The sequence below is a fragment of the Vanessa tameamea genome, chromosome 4 (assembly GCF_037043105.1).
Source record: "Vanessa tameamea isolate UH-Manoa-2023 chromosome 4, ilVanTame1 primary haplotype, whole genome shotgun sequence".
Taxonomy (NCBI): domain Eukaryota; kingdom Metazoa; phylum Arthropoda; class Insecta; order Lepidoptera; family Nymphalidae; genus Vanessa; species Vanessa tameamea.
The window spans coordinates 3,783,275-3,810,845 of NC_087312.1; the positions used below are offsets into that span (position 1 = coordinate 3,783,275).

Here is a 27,571-nt window from a genome sequence, read left to right on the forward strand (position 1 = left end):
TTTTTTAACTTTACATTAAACTTTGACAAAAAAAAATTACTTGAAAAAACTCATAACTTCGTCTGTTACTTATTCTAAAACAAGTTTATAAAAAATTGGCCAAGATGATTTTTTGAACAGCATTTAAAAAAATATTTAGACAAATGACAATCATATCCAGAAATTCTATATCTGTAAATAACTATGAATATTGATTACACATCGGCAAAGGCACGCTAACGAAACGTAAGCGATTGAATTGCTATTGCCTTCAGCGAACGGTTCTCTTGAAATTATCCGTCTAATAAATCTTAAGACTTAGCTATTAATAATGTATTTAGTATTCCCATGTCGTCTTAAGTCACACTTCAAAGTATAGCTTTATTATATAAAAACAATTTTGATACTTGAATGAACAACTCCAATGTATAAACCGACACACAGTGAAAGCTTATATTTATTTTTATATTGCGTTCGAAATTATAATTATGGTCGCATATTATAATATTTTCCGATCGAGTTCTAATTTAAATTTTGAATTTTATCATTATTATCAGTTACTATCAGTTGCTATGAATTTGAAATTGGAATTGTTCGGACCTTAACATTGGTATTAAAATTTGATTCAATATTCGTTCTAAATGCATCGTATTTAGGATCATATCTGCATACTCAATATAATGTTACAGTCACAAATGCCAGTATTAGGTACTTAATACGTTTATTTTTAATAATTTAAAATACACATAACAAAACAAAAACAAGTTGCGACAAGTAAAAAATACATTTGAAATAAGAACAAATCTGCTTACTTATTCTATTATTAAGCCACTCCCTTTTTTTTTCGAATTAACTATGACGTCCGTTCATGACTATGCACGCATTCGTTAAAGCTTAGTTATACAATTTATTCCATATCCCGCAAAATAATTGACCTTTTTTCAATTTATCGTTATAATTTATGAAAAAAATATATTTTCAATTTGAATTTGGAACGTAACATCATATTAGCCCGAGTTGAGACGGATTATTTTTAATTTGTTAATGACTTTTCGAATAACCAACAAAGGATCTTTGATAGAAGTTTGCTTAAAAATAGAATCAAAATTAAAAAATTGGTTAAGTATTAACTCAAAAAATATTATTTTACGAACACAAAACAATGATACAAATAGATATTTGTAGGAAGATAGTCGACCTTGAAAACAGATGCATTAAAAATAAATATATGTAAGTATGCTTTGTATAATTAAAAATTATTTGTTTCCTAATATGTATATGTTATTAAAAATACACACATACACTATCAGAGTAACAGAACTCTACATGCAGTGTCTAAGTCTAATATCGATGACCATCAGTTCACCTCTTTGGTTCGCCTTTTTATTTTAAATAAAGAACAAGAAATAAAAGACAAAGAAATATTATTGTAGAACATAATAGCTACAGCAGTCTGTGAAACAATTGAATAAATCAAATTGACTATCTGTGCTATTAATTTTTATATCTAAATCTGGTTATAACTGGTTATATTTAATCGGACTTACGATATATTTTTTTAGTTGTATTTTACGAAGATCATTACAGATATCTGTATCTGCATGGTAATTTTCGTAAACATAACTTGTTTTATATTAAAGATTCTTAATCTGTGTCACGGATTATTGCCTAATTACTCACTTTACTGGTTACATTACAAATTAACGGAAATTTATCAAGCGTATAAATTGTGTAAATTTTTTCTTGTAAAGATAATTAAAATAATATTACAATTATTTATTAAATCATTTTTTTAATTGCTCGAGTAAAAACGTTACTATTTACTATCAATTGTATACAACCAATCAATTTACAATATAACCGATATTTATTCGTGACTTTAGATCTATTGACCCACGAAGGCGCGCCCCACGCTGAAATATCAGTATGAGTGAAACTCATGCTTACAAAAACTCTCAGTGTGAGAAGACCAATGTAAGAAGAAATACAGTAGGATTTTTTTTATTAGTTATTCGGATTATATTTGTTAAAACACGTCGACAATTTAGCGTGGAGAGGAGCGCCATCGTGAGTGAACAAGGCGCCAATTCTAACAACAAAATTTTACTTTATCGCAATCGAATCGAAACGTATTCGTTGTCGTTTATCCGTTTTCCTATTCTACTAACAACGACCCAGTTGCAGTTCGATCGAAGTTCGATCGGAATATATTATAAAACATATTATTAATTGAACCCTTGTCTTTAAGACGTTTATTTACTGTAAGACGCTTAATCATTTTCTATCCAAATGTAATATCACAAAATCAAACCTTTGACATATTTCTTTTGTATTTGTATATACATATATATATTTCAAATGATGTCTTTGTTGCGAGAGAGGGGAGGCCTTAGCCCATTTTTACAAGATGTACATGTTGCATGTATGTCTTTGTTCCGTTAATATAACAGTGATCGGTTCATTTTGGCCCATTTTGGCAAACTGAATTGCAATTCAACGGGAAAATGCTGCTGGCATTCTTACCACCATTCCACGCATTCGTGATTTGGACGTATAGCTACTTATAATTACGATTCGTATATACTCATTTTAATCTTTAATGTAAATAATTCCCATGTAGATATTATATTTTTAAACAGTTTTCGCTTATCGAAATTTACAAAGGCGCTTTCTCGTTCGCGTAATAGATTGTTTTAAGCGGTTTAAATATAAACGTATTGTAATAAAAATAAAATAATTCTTCCATGCCATTTCACCTTATAAGGTTCTCGCTACAAAAACTTTTATCTTGCCTAATATATTAAACGATTGATACAGAAAATCTTTTATCTATAACTAATTGCATATATTGGTAACACTTTTAACGGATATACAAATTGTATGTGCCGTAGAGTAGATAATAAACCGAGCAAATACGTATAAAGCAAGAGTACACATTGTTGGTACACGGAATTTCAATCAGACCGTAGACCTCGAGTATCGTAAGAGCGTAACTTCGTATAATATCATTGCACTTCAGCTCTTAAACGATTACGTATAGAGTTGCTTTTCGCAGTGAAGGATTTCGGTGAAGTCTTTATGCATCCTCGGCTTAGAGAAGAGAAAAGTATTTGCAGAATTGTCGGCACGCAGAGAGAAGCAACGCAAGTAGCTGTAATTTGTATTGAAATAACCTTTCTGAATGAGTATCGTAGCATTTCATCAGCCCGGCTCCGACATCAGATTTATTATTTTTTTACTGGCGTGGTCTTAAAGCACGAAATTATTGTTTTTATCTCGTCGGTAGGAATTTTCGAAGCAATTATATTAAGCTCAGCTCGGAGTTTTAATTGGATCACCGAGTTTAACGACTTGTCGGAAAAAGCTGTTAGCTGCATCGGTTAATTCCCTTCTGCGTGACAAAGTTGCGTGGAAAAACTAGCTTACCCAACGACATACAGATATCGCAAACATGAACACGACAAATCACAATCACATTAGCGATTATAGAAACTATAAGCTGAAAGAAATCGGTTTATTTTATTTATAAGAATCGATACACCCATATATACTTACTTAGTTGGAAATGTATATAACTGTCTCATTGGTCTATTGGCTAGCTTGTACGGCTACAGAACATGGGATCGCGAGTGCAATTCCCGGTGTATGCCAATGAATTTTATTGAATTTCTCGAAGTAAATACGAAAGAAGATCGTTAAGCACGTATAGCTCGCACCAGATCTTTCTCCGGTCATGTCGAATTGACATTTCATCAGATATAAGGCTGAATAGTAATCGTGTTTTATTTACGTCAACATAATAAACATATATTAATATTAAACGATTGGTTTACACTAATTAATTTTAATTGCATTATAAGAAGCACTTAACATAAAGTAACGGACTAATCTTTACATTCTAACGACTATCTATAAGTATATAAAAAAGTATATGGAAAAATATATTGAATATCAACAATATGATAAATAAAATGTCTATTCTAATCAAATCTAGTATTAAGTTATGATACAAAAAATGTTTAAAAATAACACAGCTAAATTCTTAAGAAATTTATTTACACTTAAGCAGAAAGCGCTTACAATCTACTCATCGATATTTGATACTTAAAATACCGTCATACTTTTTTCAGCACTTAAAGCGAGTCATTAACACAAACTATTTATACAAAAGTACACTCGAGCGAGGTGTTAAATTTTAATAAAAATAAAAGCATCGCAATGCAAAAATGATACGACAATGATAATAATGACGGCGGGTGCGTATCATTAAGATCATTAAACGTCGGTTATTCGTCTTCCCAACCCTTTAATGAAACCGGCATTCTCCGAGCGTGGGAAGGAGTCGAGATAAGTTACACAGTTATGTAAAGACGGAAAACGCTGTTTGACTTTTGTTACTAACACTTTTAGTGTTCCGTGTTACAATGGAATTATCATTGGTTTCAAATTGATTAGATGTTTTAAAATTTTTACAGAACTCCGTGACATGAAGTAGTTGAATGTTACGAGCGTTGCGTTATAAGTACTAAGTAAATAAAACAGAGAGATATATTACGATAAGTATCGCACTTAGTGTAAGTGGCTTTATAACAAAAGGTTACAAGTTTGATTACCGGTAACAACATAATATGATATGTCTAAGACTTTTTTTTTAAATATATGTACATATTATTATATACACGCAGATAGTTAATATATTAAATTAACTTCATAACAAAGTAATTATCTATTTATTTATTTCATTTAAATTAAATAAGTACTCCAAAAAGAATACTACGTCGTACCAAACCAATACAATATTTAATTTAACAAAGTAACCTGAAGATTCGAAATTACTTATAAGACCTTACCTAAAATAAAGAGTATTTTTAATGTTTAAACAGCATTATTAACTTAAAATTAAATATTAAGTTTTGACACTATACCATATAAACTATGACAGAAAATAATAATATGTCCACGGAACCCTCATAGCACTGAAAGATTCGTCTTGACCACTTCAAAATAAAATTAACTGATAACAGATGGTACATGTTCTTGGAAGTTAAATAGAGGTACACACCTTAAAAATAACTTAAATACAAAATTCTAACTTATAAAGCCTTTTTAAGTGGAACAAGGAACAAAAGCAAATCTTGAGCAATCCTTATATGACAATCAAACTCTGTGACCGTTGTTTATATAGAAGTTTTCATCTCAAATGAGAATGTAGCATCGTTGTGAAATAAACTCGATTGTCATAAAGCGATTGCTTACAATCAAAGAACATCTATACGACTAACTTATCTATCAATTTTACATTACATACATTAGCAGCCTGTAAATTTCCCACTGCTGGGCTAAGGCCTCCTCTCCCTTTGAGGAGAAGGTTTGGAGCTTATTCCACCACGCTGCTCCAATGCAGGTTGGTGGACTACACATGTGAGAGAATTTCGTTGAAATTAGACACATGCAGGTTGCCTCACGATGTTTTCCTTTGCCGCCGTGCACGAGATGAACTATAAACACAAATTAAGCGCATGAAATGCAGTGGTGCTTGCCTGGGTTTGAACCCGAAATCATCAGTTAAGATGCACGCGTTCTAACCACTGGGCCATGTTTGTTTTGTAAGTTGTCCTTAATAATAAAAAAAAAAAAATGGTAAGCGGACTGACCAAGCCACGTAACGATAACACGTCACCATTATTAATTATAACGTTAGTAATTTTAATAATTCCAACATACATATTACTAACGTTCCACCAACCTTGGGAAGTCAGATGTATCTTAACTAATATATAATCGATAACAATATTATATCAATTGTTTTTAAGATTGACAAGGTTGTACTATACTTATATTATGATTACAGAAATACATAAAAGTATATTGACTAATACTTACTTAATTTATTTACATGAACATTTCATGAAATCGATTTATTTTATCTCATTTGAGTTAAATATGAAATATTCATTGCAAATCTCGATAAACAAACGCATATGAACATTAATTTTTATTTTTTAATTGTTTGTAATTTACACGGATACGGAAATGTACTGATAGAAAAAAAAAACAGTAACATTAATCATTTTCTCAATCAATTCAATAGTCGAATCAAATAGATAGAAAAATCTGGCAAGATCATTTCAACCCTTAATTTAGTTCATAAGGAAAAAATATATATAACTATTTAATAAAAGTAATTGCTGACTTTTATTCCCTTTACTAAAAGTCGCTTTGACGACATTGTGGACTGTGCGTATAATTTACTATTCTCAAGTGAAAAGACTTAAAGTGTCGAATCACGTAGAACGATGTCATCAGATCAACGTTTATACGCCTTCAAAGCGAGAACGTGACAAAAAGTGTCACGATTTAACAAATTATAGGGCATCTGTTATCTCTTATATAAAATACTGTTTGTATGTTAACGCCGATCTTAAAAACTTAAATTATAATTTCATATATTTTATGAGACTATTTCAAAGAAAACCTCAGGAATACAACTCATTAATATACTATTATTTATAACACTAGTTGACGCCCACGGCTTCGCTCGAGGTTTGTCGTCATGTTTCAACAAAAATTGTATGTCTTTTCTTGAAGTTCAAACTTGCTTCATACCATTTCATCTACTTCGGTTCAACGGTTTTGCCGTAAAACATTAACAGACAGACATAATACCTATATATATATAATTAACTCATAGACTTCAACATCAATCCATTATTATATATTTATAACACCATGTATAGTGTAGATTCTTCAATTATTTTCATAGCTGTCTGTCCATTTATTTGGTTAAGGCAAATAAATAAAATTCCCAAATCTAGCCTAAACAATACTAATTTTAATAAACATGAACTATTTCGATAATATTCACGGGGAATTCCCTCCGAACTTCGAACAAGCTTTGCCATACGAAAATATTAATTAAAATCCCCTAAATAATTCCACAGTGAAATATTTTTAAAATATTTGTTCGAACTCGGGAGCGAATACAAATTATTTCATTATTAAAGTATTTTAGGCTCTTGTGATAGCATCTGTTCGAAATAAATTAATTACAACGACATTAATAAGCGTCCAATTAACGGTTATTTCCGTAAATATAAATTAATGAAATTAACAAGATATTACGTAAGATAAATAACCTTGTGACTAATTATGTAAACAGACGATAAAACTTACAATTTCATAACAATATAGAGATGTGTTTAATATTATTTTAAGTTAATATTATACTTGAACTTCTTTACTACACTAAGTACTTTTGGGTCTAATTTTTTTATCAAGACATGCTCAGTATGTTTAATTGATAAATTAATGATAATACATTGAACTTTATATGTCTTTAGAAATTTAAGTATATATTTTGTAATAAAGTATATTTCCTGTGGTATTTATATATTTTATATGAGAGCGCATATTTTATATGCGTCCTAACACATCATTCCTTTTTAGAGGTCATTAAAAAAGATTATGAGTTTTGATCCTATAAAATTGTTTGTTTTAATTGACTATCAAGTCAATTTTTTTATTTGTTTTTTAGTTTTAAATGCTTTGATACGCACAGCCAAAACTTCTGAGTCCAGAAGGCAGAAATTTGGTAGGTACATAGGTTTATTTTGTAACGTAAGCATCTGTCTTCAACTTTAAGGGGGGAGATGAAAAGAATAACTTGGTATGAGTTTTACCCACTCGAAGTAGGGTCTAACAGTTAGTTAAATATAATATTAATTAACTATGTTATATGTGAATTAGATTGAACGTAAAAATTAAATATTTATATTCTTTGCAGTTCCAGAGATAGCATTCTCGCCCACCAGCTCAAGCTGAGCTCAAGCCTCACATGCCGTCTCATTGGCGGCTTAACCAGAGAACAGAGAACTGTGTGCCACGGGTCTCCTGACACAGCGGCCATAGCTTTCGAAGGTCTACAAATGGCGGTCAAGGAATGTCAGCACCAATTTCGATGGCACAGATGGAACTGCTCTAGTCTGTTAACAAAAAGTTCCAATCCTCATGCTAGTGGCATTATGAAAAGAGGTGAGTGCATAAAAACAATTTAAAAAGTAAAGTAACAACCTGTAAATGTCCCACTGGTGAACTAAGGATTACTCTCCTATTGAGGAGCAAGCTTAGAAACTACCAGGCTGATCCAATTTGGTTGAAGGATAAATATTTGGCAGATTTTCTTCCGATACGTGCATGTTTCCCCCACGATGTTTTCCTTCACCTCCACAATAACTCACTTTATAAAGACCATAACATTTTATCGTACGCTAAAAAATTTGATGGTCTTTAAATTATTCAATTTAATTGTTAAAGTAATACCCACCAACCCGCATTGGAGCAGCGTGGTGGAATATGCTCCATACCTTCTCCTCAACGGGAGAGGAGGCCTTAGCCCAGCAGTGGGAAATTTACAGGCTGATTATGTTATGTTTATGTTATGTTATTAAAGTAATCGGTACTACTTTATTTATAAAAATTTAAACTTAAACGTAGTATGGAATGTTTTAAAAATTAACTTTGTCAACACGACAAGTTTCAGGTGACATTAACCGAAATGTTACTGCAGTTTGAAGTAACCTCCCACAAAGCTGATCGTTTAATTACCTCGCGTAATAAAACCTTCAAAACGCCACTAAAATCACTTATTTATTTACATATTTTTGTCGCAAACGGCTCGCCAGTGATTGTAGGCTTCATTGAGAAAACGTAGGTGGCAACAATCAACAACATATTACGAGACCAGTCCCAAACTTGTAATGAAAATTTTATTAAAATAAATGCAACTAAACATTCAAACCAATCGCGATCGGCTATTACAATCCGAATTTATTACGACGAAAAATTATACACGCATATTAAGACCCACCGGACGAAGGGACCGACCGCATTATGTTCTTGCGGTATTTACTGATCGCTGTAAGTCTTTATGTCTATATCTCTGAGTGTGAAAAGGCTTTGTCGATCTTATTTTTTCCACAATCATCGCACACGTTGACGTGGAAATTTACGAGCATGGAGGATGGGAGATAACAAATAATAAGACAGGCCTTGGTGGCCAGGTGTGGCCGCTCCCGCGCCCCGCGATTTCACGCTACGTGTGGGTCCGTCTGGGCGAGCATGCCCCCCGCCCCGCCGACTTTACCAATTAATATTTTAACTGGAATTGCCTGAACTCAAAGTAACTGGTATTCTCCTGGTACTTGTATAGATGCACAAATTTTACGTTGACCTTTTATATCCTAAGGTGAAACGTTCAACGTAAATCTTTAATGTGACGTGAATTGTTATACAAACAATAAAACATAAATTCGACAAGGATTACCTTTAAATATGTTACCAGTTCCATTGTTCAGTAGAATGAACACTATTAGTATTGGTAATACTCCGTAACGACACCTTCCGGCCCTTCAACGACACGATTCCGTTTAAATTGAAAAATAATGAAAAAATAGCGTAGCTAAACTCTTAAACATCTTTCTTAACATGCCTTTTGTTAGAGTCCCGATTGAAACGTCGTCGGATGAACGAAACCAAAAAAAACGAAGAACAAATCAAGAGAGGCTTTTAACTAGGATAATGGCGATCAATGATCGTCGAAGAAAGATAATAATGAATTCGGACCGTTGGATTTTTTTAGCCGATCGTGTAGATACATCGATGAAAGAGCTGGAAGGATGGAATTCAGGATAGATGGCAGAATTCGTTTCGCTTCCACGTGATCCTCTACACGTTGTTAGCGCTCTTGTTGTACGTGACGCTACAATGTAGACGATTTTATGACTTTTGTCGAGCTAATGAGACGATTGTTGGAAAAAAATTTCGGCTCGAGCGTTAATAGTCGTCGATGGGAAGTCAGATAAAAACACATGTCAGACGACGAGTCTAATGTCGACGATATGATATGAGAGAATGGCGCTCCGTGCCAGTCAGGGTGGCGAGTTGGCGCGCATGCTTCGATACAAATCTGACGGCGGCGCGAGCGCACGTGACCTGAATACGCGAGCCGGATGTTTTATAAAAACGTGACATTTATTGGCATTTTATATCAACCACGTGTCAACAGGTGACGAAGTGGCGACGGCAAAATATGATTATGATGCCGCAAAAACGAGATGTTTCGTTATAAGCCCTCTTATTTGTCGGCATGTCGTGGGAACTTTTTCAGAACACATTGACATGTTCGTTATATAAGCGTGTAAAAATTATTTTGTTCGATTTTATGGTGTATATTTTTGAAACAGTAGCTTTAATTGCTTTAAAATAAAAAAATATATACAATCAACGCCCTAAAATAACATATTAAGGGCTTAAATAAGAAGTAGACGTGTCGAAATGTCTGAACGGTGACTGAGCCCGAACATCTAATGGCCATGATAAAATCTCAATCGGTGTGCTACTCGGTCGTGCTTCCTTAGACTGTTCTAAGCTGTGAGAAACAATACAAAAGAGATCCCATAAAAATATGAATTTGTCCAAAATACACCACTCCCCACATTTCACTTCGAACGTGACATGGAGTGGTTTTTTTATATAGCTTTGTTCCGTGGGATTAAGGCCGGTTTTGAGGGTTTAATTAACTCGAGCGTAGTGATATTGCAAAAATTTTGAATCGCTTACTTAAGTTAAATAAATAACATATTATTCACAAGCATTTTTTTGCTATTACGTTCGCGTCGAGTTGATCCGTGCTTAACCAGCTCCCATGCGACTTATACGACAAATCTTATTATATCACGATAAGATTACCTACAGACAAAGTTACATTCACACTAATAATATTAAATTCATAGTGTTATTAGAGCCGAGATGGCCCAGTGGTTAGAACGCGTGCATCTTAACCGATGATTTCGGGTTCAAACCCAGGCAGGCACCACTGAGTTTTCATGTGCTTAATTTGTGTTTATAATTCATTTCGTGCTCGGCGGTGAAGGAAAACATCGTGAGGAAACCTGCATGTGTAATTTCAACGAAATTCTGCCACATGTGTATTCCACCAACCCGCATTGGAGCAGCGTGGTGGAATATGCTCCATACCTTCTCCTCAACGGGAGAGGAGGCCTTAGCCCAGCAGTGGGAAATTTACAGGCTGATTATGTTATGTTATGATTATGTGTTATTAATCGAGCTTAATATCGTTTCTAATATAAATGGTATTACTTAGCGAGTAAATCCAACTTAAAAAGTTAATATCTAATTTACATATGTTACTCAAGGACCTGCCGTGGTTTGAATAACGTTTCGGTGATTAGCAATTCGCAACACCCAGGTAACTTGTAAGCTTTAATTGGTCCAAAACCTTTTCTTAGCTTAAATTCTAATTAATGGATGTTTTAACGATGTGAATATGATACGTATTTTGTTTCATCAATTAAACATTGTAAATTGTTTACTACTTTTACTTTATACTTTACTTTATTAAATAATAAATTTCGTAAAGTATTTAATTTTCCAACGATAATTGATTGAATACGCTATTGTACAAATAAATCCATTAGTAACAACGTTTTATAATAAACAATAGACATATTAGGTAAGCCCAATTCAATTATAGCTGGCTCTATGGTTTTATGCAAAATAGCCCTTATGCGCATATACATAACGTTCATTTTACTTCTGATAAACGGATATCTGGTTTATACTATGCTTTTATTTACAGTTTTAATGTATTAAGGTTTTAAGCATATTTCGTTTAATGTTACTTTAAGTTAAATCATTTAATTTAAAACTTAAGAGAAGTCTTATTCCAAGAGATGATGTTAATCATTAGATATGAGTGTTTATTTTTTAATTTTCAATCGTAAAAACGTAGCGTGATGGTAAGGGCTAAGAAAGACCACCAGACAATTATTCTGTAGAACATATCAATCACTCCAGACACCGTATATACAAACGTCTCTAATCAAGTGAACTAAAATGTTATATCATATGAGCTTATTAATATACTGGCTTACTCACCGTTTATTATCAGCTTGTTGAGAAACTGATGGTGGTGGTACATACTCAACGGGTTTCCACAAATTCTTGCCATCAGTGAGTCGTTAGTTATCATCTCTGCCTAAAAACAATCATGAAGCCCCAAGTGTTTCGTCTCATGTATCCGTAATTACAAACGATTGGATTCTGTAATAAATACATTTCTAATGAAACGATACTATTTAAACAAACAACCAGGGAGGTCTTAATAAACTACACAAAAATAAAATAAAATTCTAACAAGAATATATTTACCATATAAAGTGAATTTCGTTTGCGAAATCAGCAAAGTAAACGTGTGTTCATTCATTTTTGGCACCAAATTTATAGCCCTTAGAGCTGGAAGCGAGAATCATCACGAAAAACTACTTTAAAATAACAAAGAAGAGAATCGTAAATTACCGAGATGTTCGCAAGCGTGGGCGCGACGGCGGCGCAGCAGCGCGTCTCAAAAACCATGTTACACGACACGGAAAAAGCGACCACCGCCGGGGCTATCGGAAAAATCAATCAGTATGCGCATCCCATTAAATAAATGTCCACATTCGACTATACATTTTTAAATAAAGAATCGAAGATGAAAATAAAACGTTCAATATGATAATTAAAATTTGTATTTACTTAGGAGCGATGTAAGTTTTTTTGCTGTCCGGCGCCGAGTTGCCGTACATGGCCCGCATGGTGATTTGCCAATTTAATCCGCGATTCGAGGAACCGAGGTGGCGCTGCGGTCCTGACGCGCTCTCCGCTCACCTGTCCACTAGAATAGCGTTACTTGTTTTTGTTCCCATCCGTCCACCGATACCGAACGTCTAAAACCACAATACGCCCAAATATGAGACCGTACGTGAAGTATTACACCTAAACATTATGTTAAGCACATTATTTATCATTCGTTCGAAATTATTCGAGGACAAAATTTCACTTGCAGAAATCGTGTCGTAAATCGACAACAGTTTTTAGTTCACAACTTTTATCGAAAATAATTATACGTCATGCATTATTGAAGCGAAAGCGAGCAAAAACGACAGAGCCACAAGTGTAAGGGAAGAATTTAAAATTTGTCACCAGTTCGAAATTCAGGGCATTCGATAAAAAAAAAGTTACAAATGAATAATGGAATTCATTAGAGAATTTAAAAGCGATCAAGCAATAATGAACCTTATTTACTTTAATGATAAAATGATACGATAAATCGGTTATAGCTTAATTATTTATTGGGAGATGTTGTTGTTGTATATCTCTTTATTATACACAGATAATGTTACATACAGGAAACTTAACCGAGCAAGTAAATTGAAGTGTACAAAGGCTTATCTCAATGAGGAATCTATTCGAGCCGACCTTTGATCTACTGAGAGGAGCTAGACTAAAAATACTTGTATAAACTATTAAGAAAAATTAAAATGAAAAATAAAATAGCTCATACTAAATAATATAAAAGTATGTATATACATGAAATAGCAAAAAAAGATACATAAAAAATACTTATTCCATAGCTTTACAACAGCCACATCAAAGACAGAATATGCCTTCCCTGAAAATTCTTACACAATTTAAAAATACATATTTTATAAAATAATAATAGTCAGACCAATGATGATAGGAATAATTTATTATATGTAATTATATGCGTGTTCATATATTAGTATGTATCGTGTCTGTGTGTGTGTGACTGCGAGAGCGTGTTTGTGTCTGTTTTTGTGTTATTTAAAAGCTTTTAAGGATTAAAGGGATTTTTTTGTTTATAATACGATACAAGTATATATATATTTTTTAATTCTATTTTATTCAAGAAAAATAACAAAAGTATAATGTAGCCATTGTGATATTTAGTTGCATGCTAGTTATAAATTAGTCCAAACATATATTTTATTGCAATTTTTTGGTTCCTATATCATTAGTGATATCAAGTAGGTATATGTGTATACAAGTACACCACACCCACCACGTGATATACAAGATTATATCATATTATTATATGTTCAGGTCAATAATGAATGCGCTATTTACTTAGCATAAATATGACACACAAATTTTTAAATCTTACAAGAATAGCTTATCACGATGCTTTCCTGTCACTTTAAGCTTAGACAAAAGATTTGTACTGAGAGACTAAAGCACTAGAATTTGGATGACTTCGGCTGTCAACCGCCACGCAACACCAGCACGGTCAGGCTGATCCAAATATTCAACACTTTTAAGAACTGAGTAAGTATACGTATTGATACAAGCGTTGTTGTTAACTTACAGAAACAAATTGAATCATCTTAATCTTTTAATATTAATACAAATTTTATCAACGATGTGCATCAACGGTGTAGTTTTTACAAAAGTTCTTGATATTTTACTTCATATGGTTAGTGTATAGGCATGCAGGACGGAATATTTCCAAAAATCACACATATATATGTATATTATTACAAGCTACTTCGCGATAAGTGTTTTTTTTTCCGGGGGAAATTTTATATGAATACTTCCACGCCAGGGAGGCGCAAAAGTTAGGTGGGGCTCTTACCGACTATAACCCAGAGATGTCCCCCTCGTTGCCCTACGGCGGAGTCATGGGGACGCTGTAACACACATCGGCGACTCCGTTAACAATTGTCCAGAAGAAACAGACGGTCTGCATTTTTCTCCTCAGAGGACACGCCAGCACATATGGTGTGCCTCTAGCATCCGTGGCGTAAACTTACTCATCATAGGCTAACTGCTAACTAAAAACAATAAATCTCAATAAATGGTTAATGTAAAAACATTTTTCAAGACTGATACTTAGATCCCTACGTTAACGAGTTCAAACAAAAAACAAGGTTACAAGCACATATTATCTTTGCATATATTTTTATAGTATAAAGAGGCGGATGGGCAAATATGGGTTACCTGACAGTTGGTGGTCACCACACTCATATGCATAAGAGCAGAAGAAATTGAGAGCTAAGATGTTATATTCCATGTGTTAAATGCTGTAGTTAAACTGGCTTGCTCACCCTCTAGACCGAAACACAACAAAACTGAGTGGTGTTGTTTAGCAGTAGAATATCTGATAAGTGCGTAGAAACTGCCCAGACTGGCTAGCACAAAGCCCTACCACCAAGAAAATTTTGTATACAAATCTATATGTAAAGAGTAATATAATTTTCCATTATACTAAGTTTCCTTGGTTTTTCATTCTTCGAGTATTTGTTTTAGGTATAATATTAAAACAACATAAAAAATAGACAATATTATCTTATGAATTAAAATACAAAAATATTTCGCAATCATTCGTAGCGTTGGTAACTGAAACTTTGAAATAAAACAACGAACGCGAACGAGTTGGCCAAACCCAACCTTATTAAGAAACAATGTCTCAGGGAATAAATATATTATATTATACGATTAAGGATATTGTAAATACAAAAACTTGTTTTTATTATATTAAATTAAACGGTAATAAATACTTGATTACGTCGAATAATTCTTCCATTTGTTTCAAATAATAGCGACAATACATAAAGTTTCAATTCACACTGGAATACATCACATTTAGTTTACGATTATAATACACAAACATGTTATCCTTTAACGAGCGGCATAAACAAGCAATTAAATTATCACACAATAAAGACACGCCGATCAATACAATCACGCAATTGTATCGAGACAAATAAATTGAGATTAAATACACGTCATTGGTTATAATAAAAGATTCGAAAATAATTTTCCATCGGAAAACTATGATGACGATTAAAATAAGAATTTTGGTCAATATTTGATAATTATAGGATAATTTCTTGTAATTACATAAGTACTATTTTTACTAACGAATCATTATATGAAGTATTTAGTAAGCGACTAAGCGTAACCCCTTCGTTATTACGAAAACATAGACCGAATGCTCCAACGCCAAACGAACTTAATTCGTCACACGCTAGGGTCTCGTAGCGTATAATCTTCCCTTGTCTTGGAATCGTCAAACTCGAACGGAGCATATTATAAATCGCATCGTATCTGTTTTATCGCGTCTCCAACGATCGACAAATATAAATTTGTCTCCGGTCACTGGAAAAAGCCAGGCAAGTTTATAAATAAACAATAACATTACCCTACTTGGATTGTACACCGTAACATTCGTCCGACTGTAGTCAATTCCAATTGATAGTGTAGCGGGTCGTTTATATGGAGCGACTTATTGGCTAGCTTTAATGATTTAGAACCTTTATAATATAAACTATCACTCGTTTACATCTCGACCGATTTTGTTGTTAAGTGCAAATTCATACGATCGACTTAAATCAGTTAAGAATTTAAATAAGGAAACTAAATTCCGACACGAAATAGGTCCCCTATTCATTGATTCGTTACTAAGTTCAGATTTATGTCGAAGGTTTTTGTTGATTAAAACTATGCTAATTGACTTCTCGTAAAAGTGCTACATATATAAAGGGGCCTTGCATTATAAGGACGTATTAATTCATCTGACGAACGATCAGCTCAGAGATAATGGTTGATTTATAATGATTATCATATTATTATACGTGAATCATTCTAAATCATGCGCTGCTCGCTTTTTGCGAGGTTGGACGATCTAAAACCGAGACGGATATATTTTAAAAGTTTTATAAATTTTCATGCGCTTACAAATACGCGTGACAAAAAGTTTTGAGTTGATTTGTTTCAACATCATTTTGTAACGAACTATGGATGTTATCGGTGAATTGTGAACATATATTGTGTAAAAAATATATGTTTAAATTATAAATATATTTTTTATAAGCTAATGTCAGGTATATCCTATTCCAATCGAAGTAGGAATAAAGATAAACAAACCTTAGATCTACGTATTTCATGCGATTGGCTAATAACTCAGATATATTGTTTACTACTAGGAGTTTATGATTAATATACTTATCTCTTTTTTATAATACAACACCATTACACTTAACCACATATATCCACTTTAATTTTACTTCCTAAATTCCGATAACAGTTTCGTCGACGTTCAAAGCGCCATTTTTGCGCAAACTCTCGGCCAATGAGATCGCGTCAAATTGCTGTCAAATGTTGTTTATTGGGCTTTTCTCCTTTTATGGTTGGAATAGAGTGATATGTACTTTATGGTAGGACTTACTACCACTGATCACATATTCTACCGTCAAACAGGAATACTTAGTATTGTTATGTTCTGGTTTGAAGAGTGAGTGAAACCAAAGTGACTAAAGGGACGTAACACCTTAATTCCCAAGGTCAGTGCCCATGAAAGGGATGGTTAATATTTTGTACAGTGCCAAATTCTATTGGCAGTAAGCACACCATAAATTGGACCATTTGTGAATCTTTCTACCACTTTTTTTTTAGCATATCGTCTTAAATAATTGTATATAACCAATAAAAATTAAGTCGATTGAAGTGTCATATTAAATGACTTTTAACGCCCCTTTTCAATCATTATAAGAATAATAACTCGTCGTTTTAAAGAATCAAATATCAAAAATAAAATAGTCATTATTTCAATCAGCGGTATCTCCTTCTCAATTAGGCTCTGCACCCACTAATCTCTACAGATAACGTAGCAGTATTAACCACTTGCCACAATCGAATTAATTTAATCGATTCTTATTCGATTCATCGACTAAGTCAGATAATATTCGGTAGGTATCGTGAGAGTTTTTTCAATGTATTAAAACGTTTGGATTTGACAAACCAAAAACAATTGAACGTTCATTTTGAATTTTAATGACGTAATAATAAAATATTTCAAGTAGGTATATGTGCTTATTTCAGAAGTAGTGGTAGGTAACTTCAAGTCACCAATATAATGTTGATATAGGTAGGCAGTAGAATAACTGTTATGTGGTACCCACTTGTAGTAAGGTATTGCAGTATTAGCAGCAATAAAAAACTTATTATATATTAAGTCAATATTAAATGTACTTGATTTCAACACCCAGTCAAAGTACCGCTAATAAAACACAAGTATGTATATTAGAACATTAATTTATCTTCGAATAGGTGACTGCGTAATTACAACACAATAATTGCCCATTGAACGAGTATAGCTTTTAAAATCGCAACGATGCCTACGACACGGCGATCCATTGAGTTCGATACAATGAAATAGCAGGAATAGCACATTATTAACCCGACTAACTTACAACCGAATAAAATTAACTAAGTACCGGTCGCATCCGACCGAAGTCGAATGCAAATCGCTATCTTTATGGTTAAAAGATTACATTGTTCGAGGGCAATAGCTTATCTTTGCATCTCGAATGGTTCTATTTAATTTATTGCAATAAAATAGATAAATGGAGATCGCGACGTCCGCGTTCCGGAGATCGAAGCGGTGAGCGAGAAAGCATAGTTGATATTATAACAGATGCGTTGCGATGATAACTCGCGGCGAGACATCGACGGTTTCGCATTGGAATCTATGAGCGTGTAAATATTTTTTTGTAGAACACGTATTCTATCTTTTCATTTAACACAAAAAGTATTTTTTTCAAGTGTTTAATCGTAAAAAATAGATCATTTACAAGTTTACAGTTTATGTTAGCCTTTATTAATTATTTAAGTAATTAATTATTCAACAGGTTTCCGTGAAACAGCATTCCTATACGCGTTGACAGCAGCGGGAGTGGCACACTCTATTGCACGCGCCTGCGCACAAGGTCGCTTGCTCTCTTGTGGCTGCGACCCTCTCGGCTACCGTGCCTCCCATGACCGAGGGCGAGCTAGAGCGAACAAGTGGGAGTGGAGCGGCTGCTCCCATAACTTGGCATATGGTGTCGAATTCTCGAAGAAGTTTCTGGACATCCGAGAGCAAGTTGATGATCTGCAGTCGAAGATAAACGTACATAACAACAATGCTGGGAGATCTGTAAGTTATAATATTAAAATCCTAAAATGTTCATTGCGTTCACCTCATATATTAATATTATATCGATTAATAATGTTTAAGATTAAGCATAATTGTTTAAACAAAGTCCGAGAATCCTGATAACCGGCATAGTCATAATTTAAAGGTTTATTTATGTTGCTAACGCGACAATTTTAATAAGACCTCCAGTGCACTTTCTTAAAGTTTTTAACGAAAAATTTATATAGGTATAGTAAAAACATGTTTAAGAAAATAATTCTTTCTAATAGGCAACTTTTTTTTTCAAAATCTTATTTAACATGTTCTTCATTCTACAATGCTTTTGTATCTAAGCAGTTTTAATTCAATATTTTACAAGATAATTTAAATGAATGTTATATTAAAAATAACGTAGAACGTAAATAACAAGAAATTAATTAAATACTCTTTAATAAGGATATGACATTAATTTAATAATAAAAATTACGTTTTTATATATCCTGCATCAAAGTCATCGTTTAGATACTAATTCTACCTTTTATCATTAATACTTATATCTAATTTTTTATCGAATATATTGTCACTTAATGTAGTCTTACTAAAAGCTTTAAACTATTATGACATTATATAAAAATTCCTGCGGACACGGGATGACTATCCTGTATCCGGCTTCACTTTAAATTATCAACATTTTTTTTAAATTCCGACTTCTAAATTTTTTAATCCATTGTACTATTCAGTGATATTTGACCTTAACTTAGCTATATATGTAATTAAATAGTACAAATTATTATCTACTTTTAGAAAAGATAACGCTATAAATTTTCTTTATCCGAAATACAAATTTTATGTAAATTATCGAAAAACGTTGTCTGAAACAGCATGAAACGAGGGTTAATCTGAAGGAGTTTTTGATGTCATCAGACAGAAGGGAACGACAAAGAGTGAAATGACGTCACTTGACGCTGACGACTCTTCAATGTCTTTATTAGATGCAGCATTGCATAACATCAGTTTGATCATCGAAGGGGTGAATATGTAATGAGCGTTCAAACTTTTGATGTCTCGAGCTAGAATTACCTTAATTAATAAATTGAACGATTGAAATTATTATTAGAACAGATCATTTTAATTTCGCGTGCATGTTTTTGCACGGATTTGAATGACATTGATGAAACTCTAATTGATTTAAAGCTTATAATATAAAACAAAAAAGGGCACATATTTGCAATGCTGACCAATTACGGACCAATTCCAGCTATAAGTGTCAACGAGTATAGTGCGCAATTGTGGTCGAAAATACAAGTCAATTTTTCGTCACTTTTATAATCCAATAGAATGACCATAAGTCAAGACTTATTTTACGTGCTCTCTGAGGCACGAGAGTGTAATTTCCAATTTCCACCAACTACCAAACTCCGTTCTGAGAATAAGAATCTCTCCATGAGAATTTCTCAACAAACAAAACGAATACGTATTTATTGACACAAAAATCGGAATTTACGTCATGGACCTCGGTAATTAGTTAGTGTAAGCAGTGACGTAGCTAGGTGGGCAAGGGCCCTGGTGCATAGGAACAAAATAGGGCCCTCACCCCCTCTTTCCACCCTCTCTCTAACTTATATTATAGCTAGGAAAAAAAACTTGTGAGCAGGGTCGAAGTTTTCTAGCTTCAGGAGCTGGTGAGTTGGCTGACCCGCTCTTTTCAAAACTTAGGTTTGAGGGCCCCCTGGGCTTCGGGGCCCTGGTGCAGTGTACTACTTGGCCCTACGATAGCTACGCCACTGAGTTTAAGCTACCCATAAGACATATGAAAAAGTTATTCTGTAAATGTTTTAAAAAATAATCTAGTTAATTGCATATAGGCCGAACTCTGAACGTTGATGTGGCCGATGAATGATCTTATTTTATAGTTAGCAAAACTCATTGTTGATTGTAAAAACTAGCCCTAGTAAATTTTCTACTAACCAGCCATATAGATTTAATAAGTTGTGGAAATACGGAGAATGGGTTATTTGCCAATCTGACAAATCAAAATAAAAATAAAAAGTACTCACTTGTGTCCATGCAGTTTACGCAGGTGTTAGATTTAAAAAAAAAATCTAACACAGGCATAGAACATTAGTTTTTTCCTTATATAACCATAAATAAAACTATATTGATTTTATTCAATCACAGTTAAAGTATACAAACCATCATGTTTGGTATGGTAGAATTAATGAAATTCCTCTATTAATATTCATATAATTTGACCTGTGATTTTGGAACTAATTAACCTTTTATGACTCCAAGTGGGACGACTATGGCATGTCCAAGGTGTTTCGAATAGCCGTTAGGGATGTGAAATGAGTTAAAATACATATTTAGTTCGATTTGAAGCGCCGTAAATGGGCGTGGTATGGTAATGACCCTTGTGGGTGGTCCGCTGATGCATCGGCATAAAGTTATAACGTAAAATATAAATAGAAAACTAGCTACGCACGTAACGTGACTAGCTTTTTGCTTCGAACAACGGCCCTTTTATTTCGAATATAAATTACGAGAGTCTAATTAAAAATACATAATTATCTTTGGCTAGTGTAATGCTAGTCTTTTGTCGGTGAATTAACCATATTTTCAATGGTTTTAAAGCTCCTTAAAGTCACAAATATTAAAAGGTATGCATGTATCTCACTAGTTCTCCTTCATCTCATGAAAAGTACCGCTTAAGTTTTTTGCTAATTGTTTATTTACGAAGCGATATTATATGCGTTTAACAACTTTGAATGCATACCATAATACGGGACAGCGAATGTAAAATTCATGTATGACGTGACAAAAAAGACCGAGTCTCGTAAAATAATTATTATCAAAAGTTATACAATAATAAAATATCCCATATGTGCAAAACATGCGCGAATATTGTAAACGTATTTTAAGTTACCAGTAAAAAAAAAATAGGCAAGCGTGAGTCGGGCCACGAAAAATATAGGGTTCTATCAATAATATCTTTCGAACCGATTTTGGGCATGTTGTCCGTTCTCAATAGAATTATTATTACGAATACACAAATATAAAATTATATTCTCTCACTCTGACAATTCACGCGAGGTCACTTGCTTTACGACACTCGGGGTTAATATTGCACCTTCCAGATTTCTCGTAGTTACTGAGAATTTGTTGACCAAATTATAAATTATGTTTTATTAAATATGCGGCCGCGGGCAGCCTTATAAGCTAGATAAAAAGAACGATATAGATAGATATATAAAGGTTCCTACTGCACGGAATCCTACGCATTACGGCGATAGCCAGAAAACGACATGGAACTTAGTAATTAATCCACTAGAACTGGTAGAGCAACAGTATATATTTCCTTTATATTTATTTGCGTGCGACTTCTACGAAGATACTCTATATATGATAATATATACGTTTAATTAAATTGAAACAGAATTATTTAGGTACTTTATAAGGGATATCTTTAACATATTTTATCTATACTTGTAAAGAGGTACAATTTGTTTTTTTTTTGTATGTAGTAATCTCCGGAAATAATGATAAAAATTCCAGTATTTTTTTTTCACTGGTAGAAAGCTACATGGTGGATGAGTACTGGGGTAAAAATTATAATTTCTTCATTGACAAATTGCATCTGTATGAATCGGGTTACTAGTTATTAATAAAAATAAAAGGGTTTTCTGTTAATTGATAGCTTGCTGATTCAGTCTAAGATGAAGCGAGCTGGTCTAGAATATTCCTATTAATTCTTGCTTTGAAGTTTAACAGTTTTATACTACAGAAAATAAAGAGCATGTCCGATGACAAAGAAACTGCAGTTGATTCTAATATAACCTTAAATAATGATGATTTAGTATACTTATCAAAGTAGCAAAGAAAAATACAGGCAAATCGAAAGTACTATGAAACTGGTCAAAAATACGTATCTATTTATCCAAAGATAGCGCCAAAAGCGAATGATTCAAACGTAATATTTAAGCTCACTGTCGCTTTGCTGTAAGCCTCGTTCAGTATAAACTCAAAATTCCTGCAAAGGAAATAGAGAAAGTTTTCCGTTTTAGTGCTCAAGCTTAATACCATATTAATACGTTTACTGAGTCATTCAAACATTATATATTGCAGATATATGATTAAATATTGTCATATTCGCGACAGTCCTTAGCATCGAAACTTACTTACTTACTTTAAATGTCAGAACTGAATGAAATCTGGCTCAGATTATAGAACAGGTAACGCCTGCACCTGGAGGGGCCATCCCCTTGCGTGCGGGATAAACCACGGGCGGAAACTAGTATGTACATACATAACAAAATCAAAAGTCACTATTATATTACATAAAATGTATTCAATAACCATTAAAATATAATTAAGATACAATGATACAAAATCATTTTTTATTAATTTATAAATAAACAATGGTATTCCTTACATATAAATTTGCAATAATAAATAAAGATTTAAGGAGTCAACCGTACTAATATTATCTACTGTTGACTGTGTGGCCGTCACATAAATATGTCAGGGATTGATTTGTCAGCTTACAAATCTACCGTCCGACTATCATCGTCGACCGACAGCTAAGCCAAAATACTTGCTCTGCGGTACCGGATTACTTTGAATTATTTAATAGGCCTTCCGCCTAATAATAAAAATGTCATAGAGATCTTAAACACGACATCGCCAACTAACACGTGCGCCTAAAGAAATTATAACAAAAGGAATATCATCCTAAAGTCAATGACGTAAGATCTATTGTTCCATTCGATATATTATAGAAACGTTGGGCATTATTATATTTCTGTCCGTAACAAAATCTGACATTAAAGCCGCATACCATGTCTCGCGCTTAGTTATTAGGATTTACGATTAATTCAATTTAATTTGAGTTGGACGATTTTTTATAATACAAACACAAATGTTGGTACAAATTGTTTAATTTGTTATTCGTTTATAGTAGGTAATTATATGGTTGGAGTCGGGAGTTTATATTGATGCTTAGTTTAAACGCGACTAGTGACATTTATAGCTGTATGTAATTTAATTGTTCTTAAATATAGCTGTTCCCGTCTACGTGATCGGATTGTTGTTTCAGTGGCTATAAGATAATAGATATTTAGGTCCTGGATTAATCCCGAATCGGTCCGATATATTTAGGTGTTTGGTTTCTTTTGACAAGAAATTCCGAATTGTAATTCGGTCGGAAAACACGTAGAACTATTGCTCCTGCACGTGAATTCCCTGCGGTCGACAAAACCGAAATCGGTCTAGAGAATATCACCATCATCTTCATTTTAAGACTTCTGATTTCCAGACCTACGTTAATTTCCCTTACATTTGTGAATGCTCGGTCACTCTTTTGACACAACAATACAAAACATTAATCCTTTACAGTACACTAATGTTATATAGAATCTGTGCATACGCTTTAAATATTCCTATAACTTGAAAATCATAGATAAAAAATATATGTATTTAATAATATATTTAAAAGGCATTAAGGTTTAAACCCTTGGAAATATTTCCTCTATTTAATTAGATAATCCTCGTAAAATGTATTTCATAGCCGACTATAGTGGCAACAAATTAGCTTATTTAGTGTTGTTAATTAACAAATGACAGCCTTTTAAACGGTAGCTTAAATAACGAAATTAGGCAATCTCGCTTCATAGTAATATCGTAATAAAAATTAAGATTGTGTTTGTTTTTCCGAAGAATTAACATTTTATATAGAATTTAACACGCATATATTAAGTTGATTCGAATCTAGTTTTAAAACCAAATATTACATATCGACAATGCTCGCTTAGAGTCCTTGTATTATTGTATTTAGTTAAATATCAATATTAATAATTAAAATTCAGATGTTGACGTGTATTTTTATAAAAAAAATAAGTTAATATTTTATGTATTTATTATTTATTCTATTGATAAGACTACTTACGTTCATAATTTTCTTATTTGTTATTTTAACGACACACAAATAAATTTAATTTATATAACAGACTTTTCTTGTTGATTAAAAGTTGATACGTTTATAAATATAAATACATGAATTATTGGATGCATTGGAAAGTAACGTTTCTAAATATATGAGAAGCTTAATATAATGTTAAATAAATTCTGATCAAACGTATATACAACTTAGTTAAGATTGTCTAAAGAATGTATGCAGATTCTAATTATTAATAAATAAATACTATAATCTAAAAAAAAATATATTTATATGTAATAGCGTCCAATAATACGCCAATTAGTTGGATTTGTTTAATCAGAAAACGACCAACGCTGGACTGTTTCATTAGTCTATTTCATAATTTACTATTAATATGTATTTTATTTTGACATTTTACGACTCCCACTGTGGTCGCTATAAAATAAAGTCAAAACTCATGATAGGACTACAATGTTGCCTCTACGATATTTAACGATCTATACTATTTAATGCGTTCTGCCGATTGCCTAGGGATATTATTGATATATCGCTGTTTATATTAAAATATAGATAAGCATATACAATATTGTTACGTTTTAAAAGGTCATATATGGATTTTATCTTTGTGTAAGATTTATATTTTAAATGCTCGTTTTATAATTAGAATGTTGTATTGCTTAATTGTAACAAATTCAAAATTAATTTGTAACTATAGATTGCTTTAAACCTCTTAATATTTATCGCAAATTTAACAATTTCAATAATAAATGCATAAAAATTTAATTCCTAAAGCCACGCTAAATCTTTGAAACAATATGCTATAACTCAAATCAACCTTAAACATTCGACCAACCAAACATTAGTAGGCATAAGAAAAATAAATATAGATATCATTTAAGCTATCAAAATGTACGGCCAAACTTATATACTTAAGTAAATAACAAGTCAATACAAATATATATTTAGTATGTATTTACGTATTATAAATCAAATTCCATATAAACAGTTGGCTTACCTTCTCTAATTGCATCGTAATCTGGTAATAATAAAGTTCAACGTGACCTATCGTAGTGGAGGAACTGGTCCAACATACACTTACCCGGTGGTCCCCGACCCCACTCGAACGTTCCATCGGCATTTTAGATTTCGTATTGTGGCCACATAATTAACAGCATCCCAGAGATCTGTTAGACACGCTCGGTTATAATAACCCCTGATGATATTTTTATTAATGTCAAAATAAAGTCGGCCGCGTTTACACCGTTGCGTAACATTAAACTCATCTTGTGCACGGCGGAACATTTAACTATGGATTAGTTATGTTTTCATGTTCTAATAGTTTTTAATGTTCAATAATTAGAGTTATAATCATTTTGTGTAATGTTTACTATCTATTAAACATTACAGAAATGTATTATTACATGACGTGACTGTGAGATTAATATGTCGATATTTTTATATAATCTTTACCTAATATTTAATAGTTAATTACGTTTTCTAATATGCGTCTAATAAGGATACACAACTTGGTGAATTCCTCGATATAATAATCTACCTTCACTAGAATATTATACACAGCTTTGTTATAACAAAAACTTAATAAAGATTAATTTACTTAACGAACAATTTACAGGAATGCTTTAAAAATACATATTTATTAATTAAGCGATATACGTAATCAATTTAAAATAAAATTCACACTTACATAAAAAACGCTTCAAATTTAACTGCCTTCATTATAAAAACTTGTATCGGAGTCCAAAAACAAGCAAAACAAATCAGTGTTGTCGTTGATTTTTTTGTAGACTAAGACCTATCTCGCGACATTGTAAACCGTCGAAATATAACCGTAACAATAACTACTTACAATTTAACGCATTATTTTTCGGATTATAATCAATCGAAACGAATTACAGTTCAATAATAAAAACTCTAACCTAAAGTTTAACTATCAAAATTTAATCTCGCGAAATATATTATAATCTAAAGTATTTACAATTTTTAGGTGATACAAATAAAATTAATAAAAAATAATGAAATTTATAAAACCCGAACCGCCAACTCTCTTTTACCCCCATAAGGATGAAGTTTCGTAAAATCCGTTCTACATCCTAAAAAAGACCTACCTACCTGCCAAATTTCAAGTTTGTTCGTATTATAGTTTCTGAGATTTGGTGATTAATCAGTGAGTGGTATTTCGCTTTTACGTATATACATATCGGTTTTACAACTAGAAACTAAAACAGTATAGAAGTTCGCATCAATCCAATTAGAAGGTTTTACGTGAAACCGAAAAAACGAACAATCAAAACTTCATAATTCTAATGTGATGTATAAATTTAACAATAATAATCTCTATGAGGTAACGGTGTGATATGATCCCATTGTCTCCCTGCAGCGGGCCTATAAAAGATCTCGCATCAACCCACACTAGAAATTAGGTACCACATTAGAGAGCCGAGGTGATAATTATGTTACAAAAAATCGATCCAACGACTTTGTATTGTTCATTTTTCGAAGATCTCCGTATTGATTTCTCCTTTTAGTATTAACTTCTTCATTGAAATGTATTTTGTAATCGCTGAAAAATTTTAACGGTTGGTAATCGACGTTGAGACTAAAAATGATAAATAATAATTTAATAATTTTAAGAAACGCAAAGAATTAGGTAATTAGGTTTAATTCAGAAATAAAAAAAATATTTATATATATTAATGAAAAAAAACGCCATCAAAATTTCTGCTTAAATTTGAAGATGAAATCTTGCACAGACGAAGTTAAATAATAAAAGAGTACGTGTAATTCTTATACAATACAATAGAATTTTAATTCATATAATCAACTAT

General features: G+C 32.5%; 1 protein-coding gene across 1 annotated transcript in view; it reads left to right on the top strand.

Moving 5' to 3' along the window:
• LOC113394529 (protein Wnt-10a) overlaps positions 1-27,571 on the top strand; it is a 35,922-nt gene that overhangs the window by 1,577 nt on the left and 6,774 nt on the right. Inside the window, exons 2-3 of the mRNA XM_026631875.2 lie at positions 7,763-8,010; positions 18,528-18,814. Of these exons, the coding sequence (XP_026487660.1) occupies positions 7,763-8,010; positions 18,528-18,814 (535 nt within the window). The remainder of the gene's footprint in view (positions 1-7,762; positions 8,011-18,527; positions 18,815-27,571) is intronic.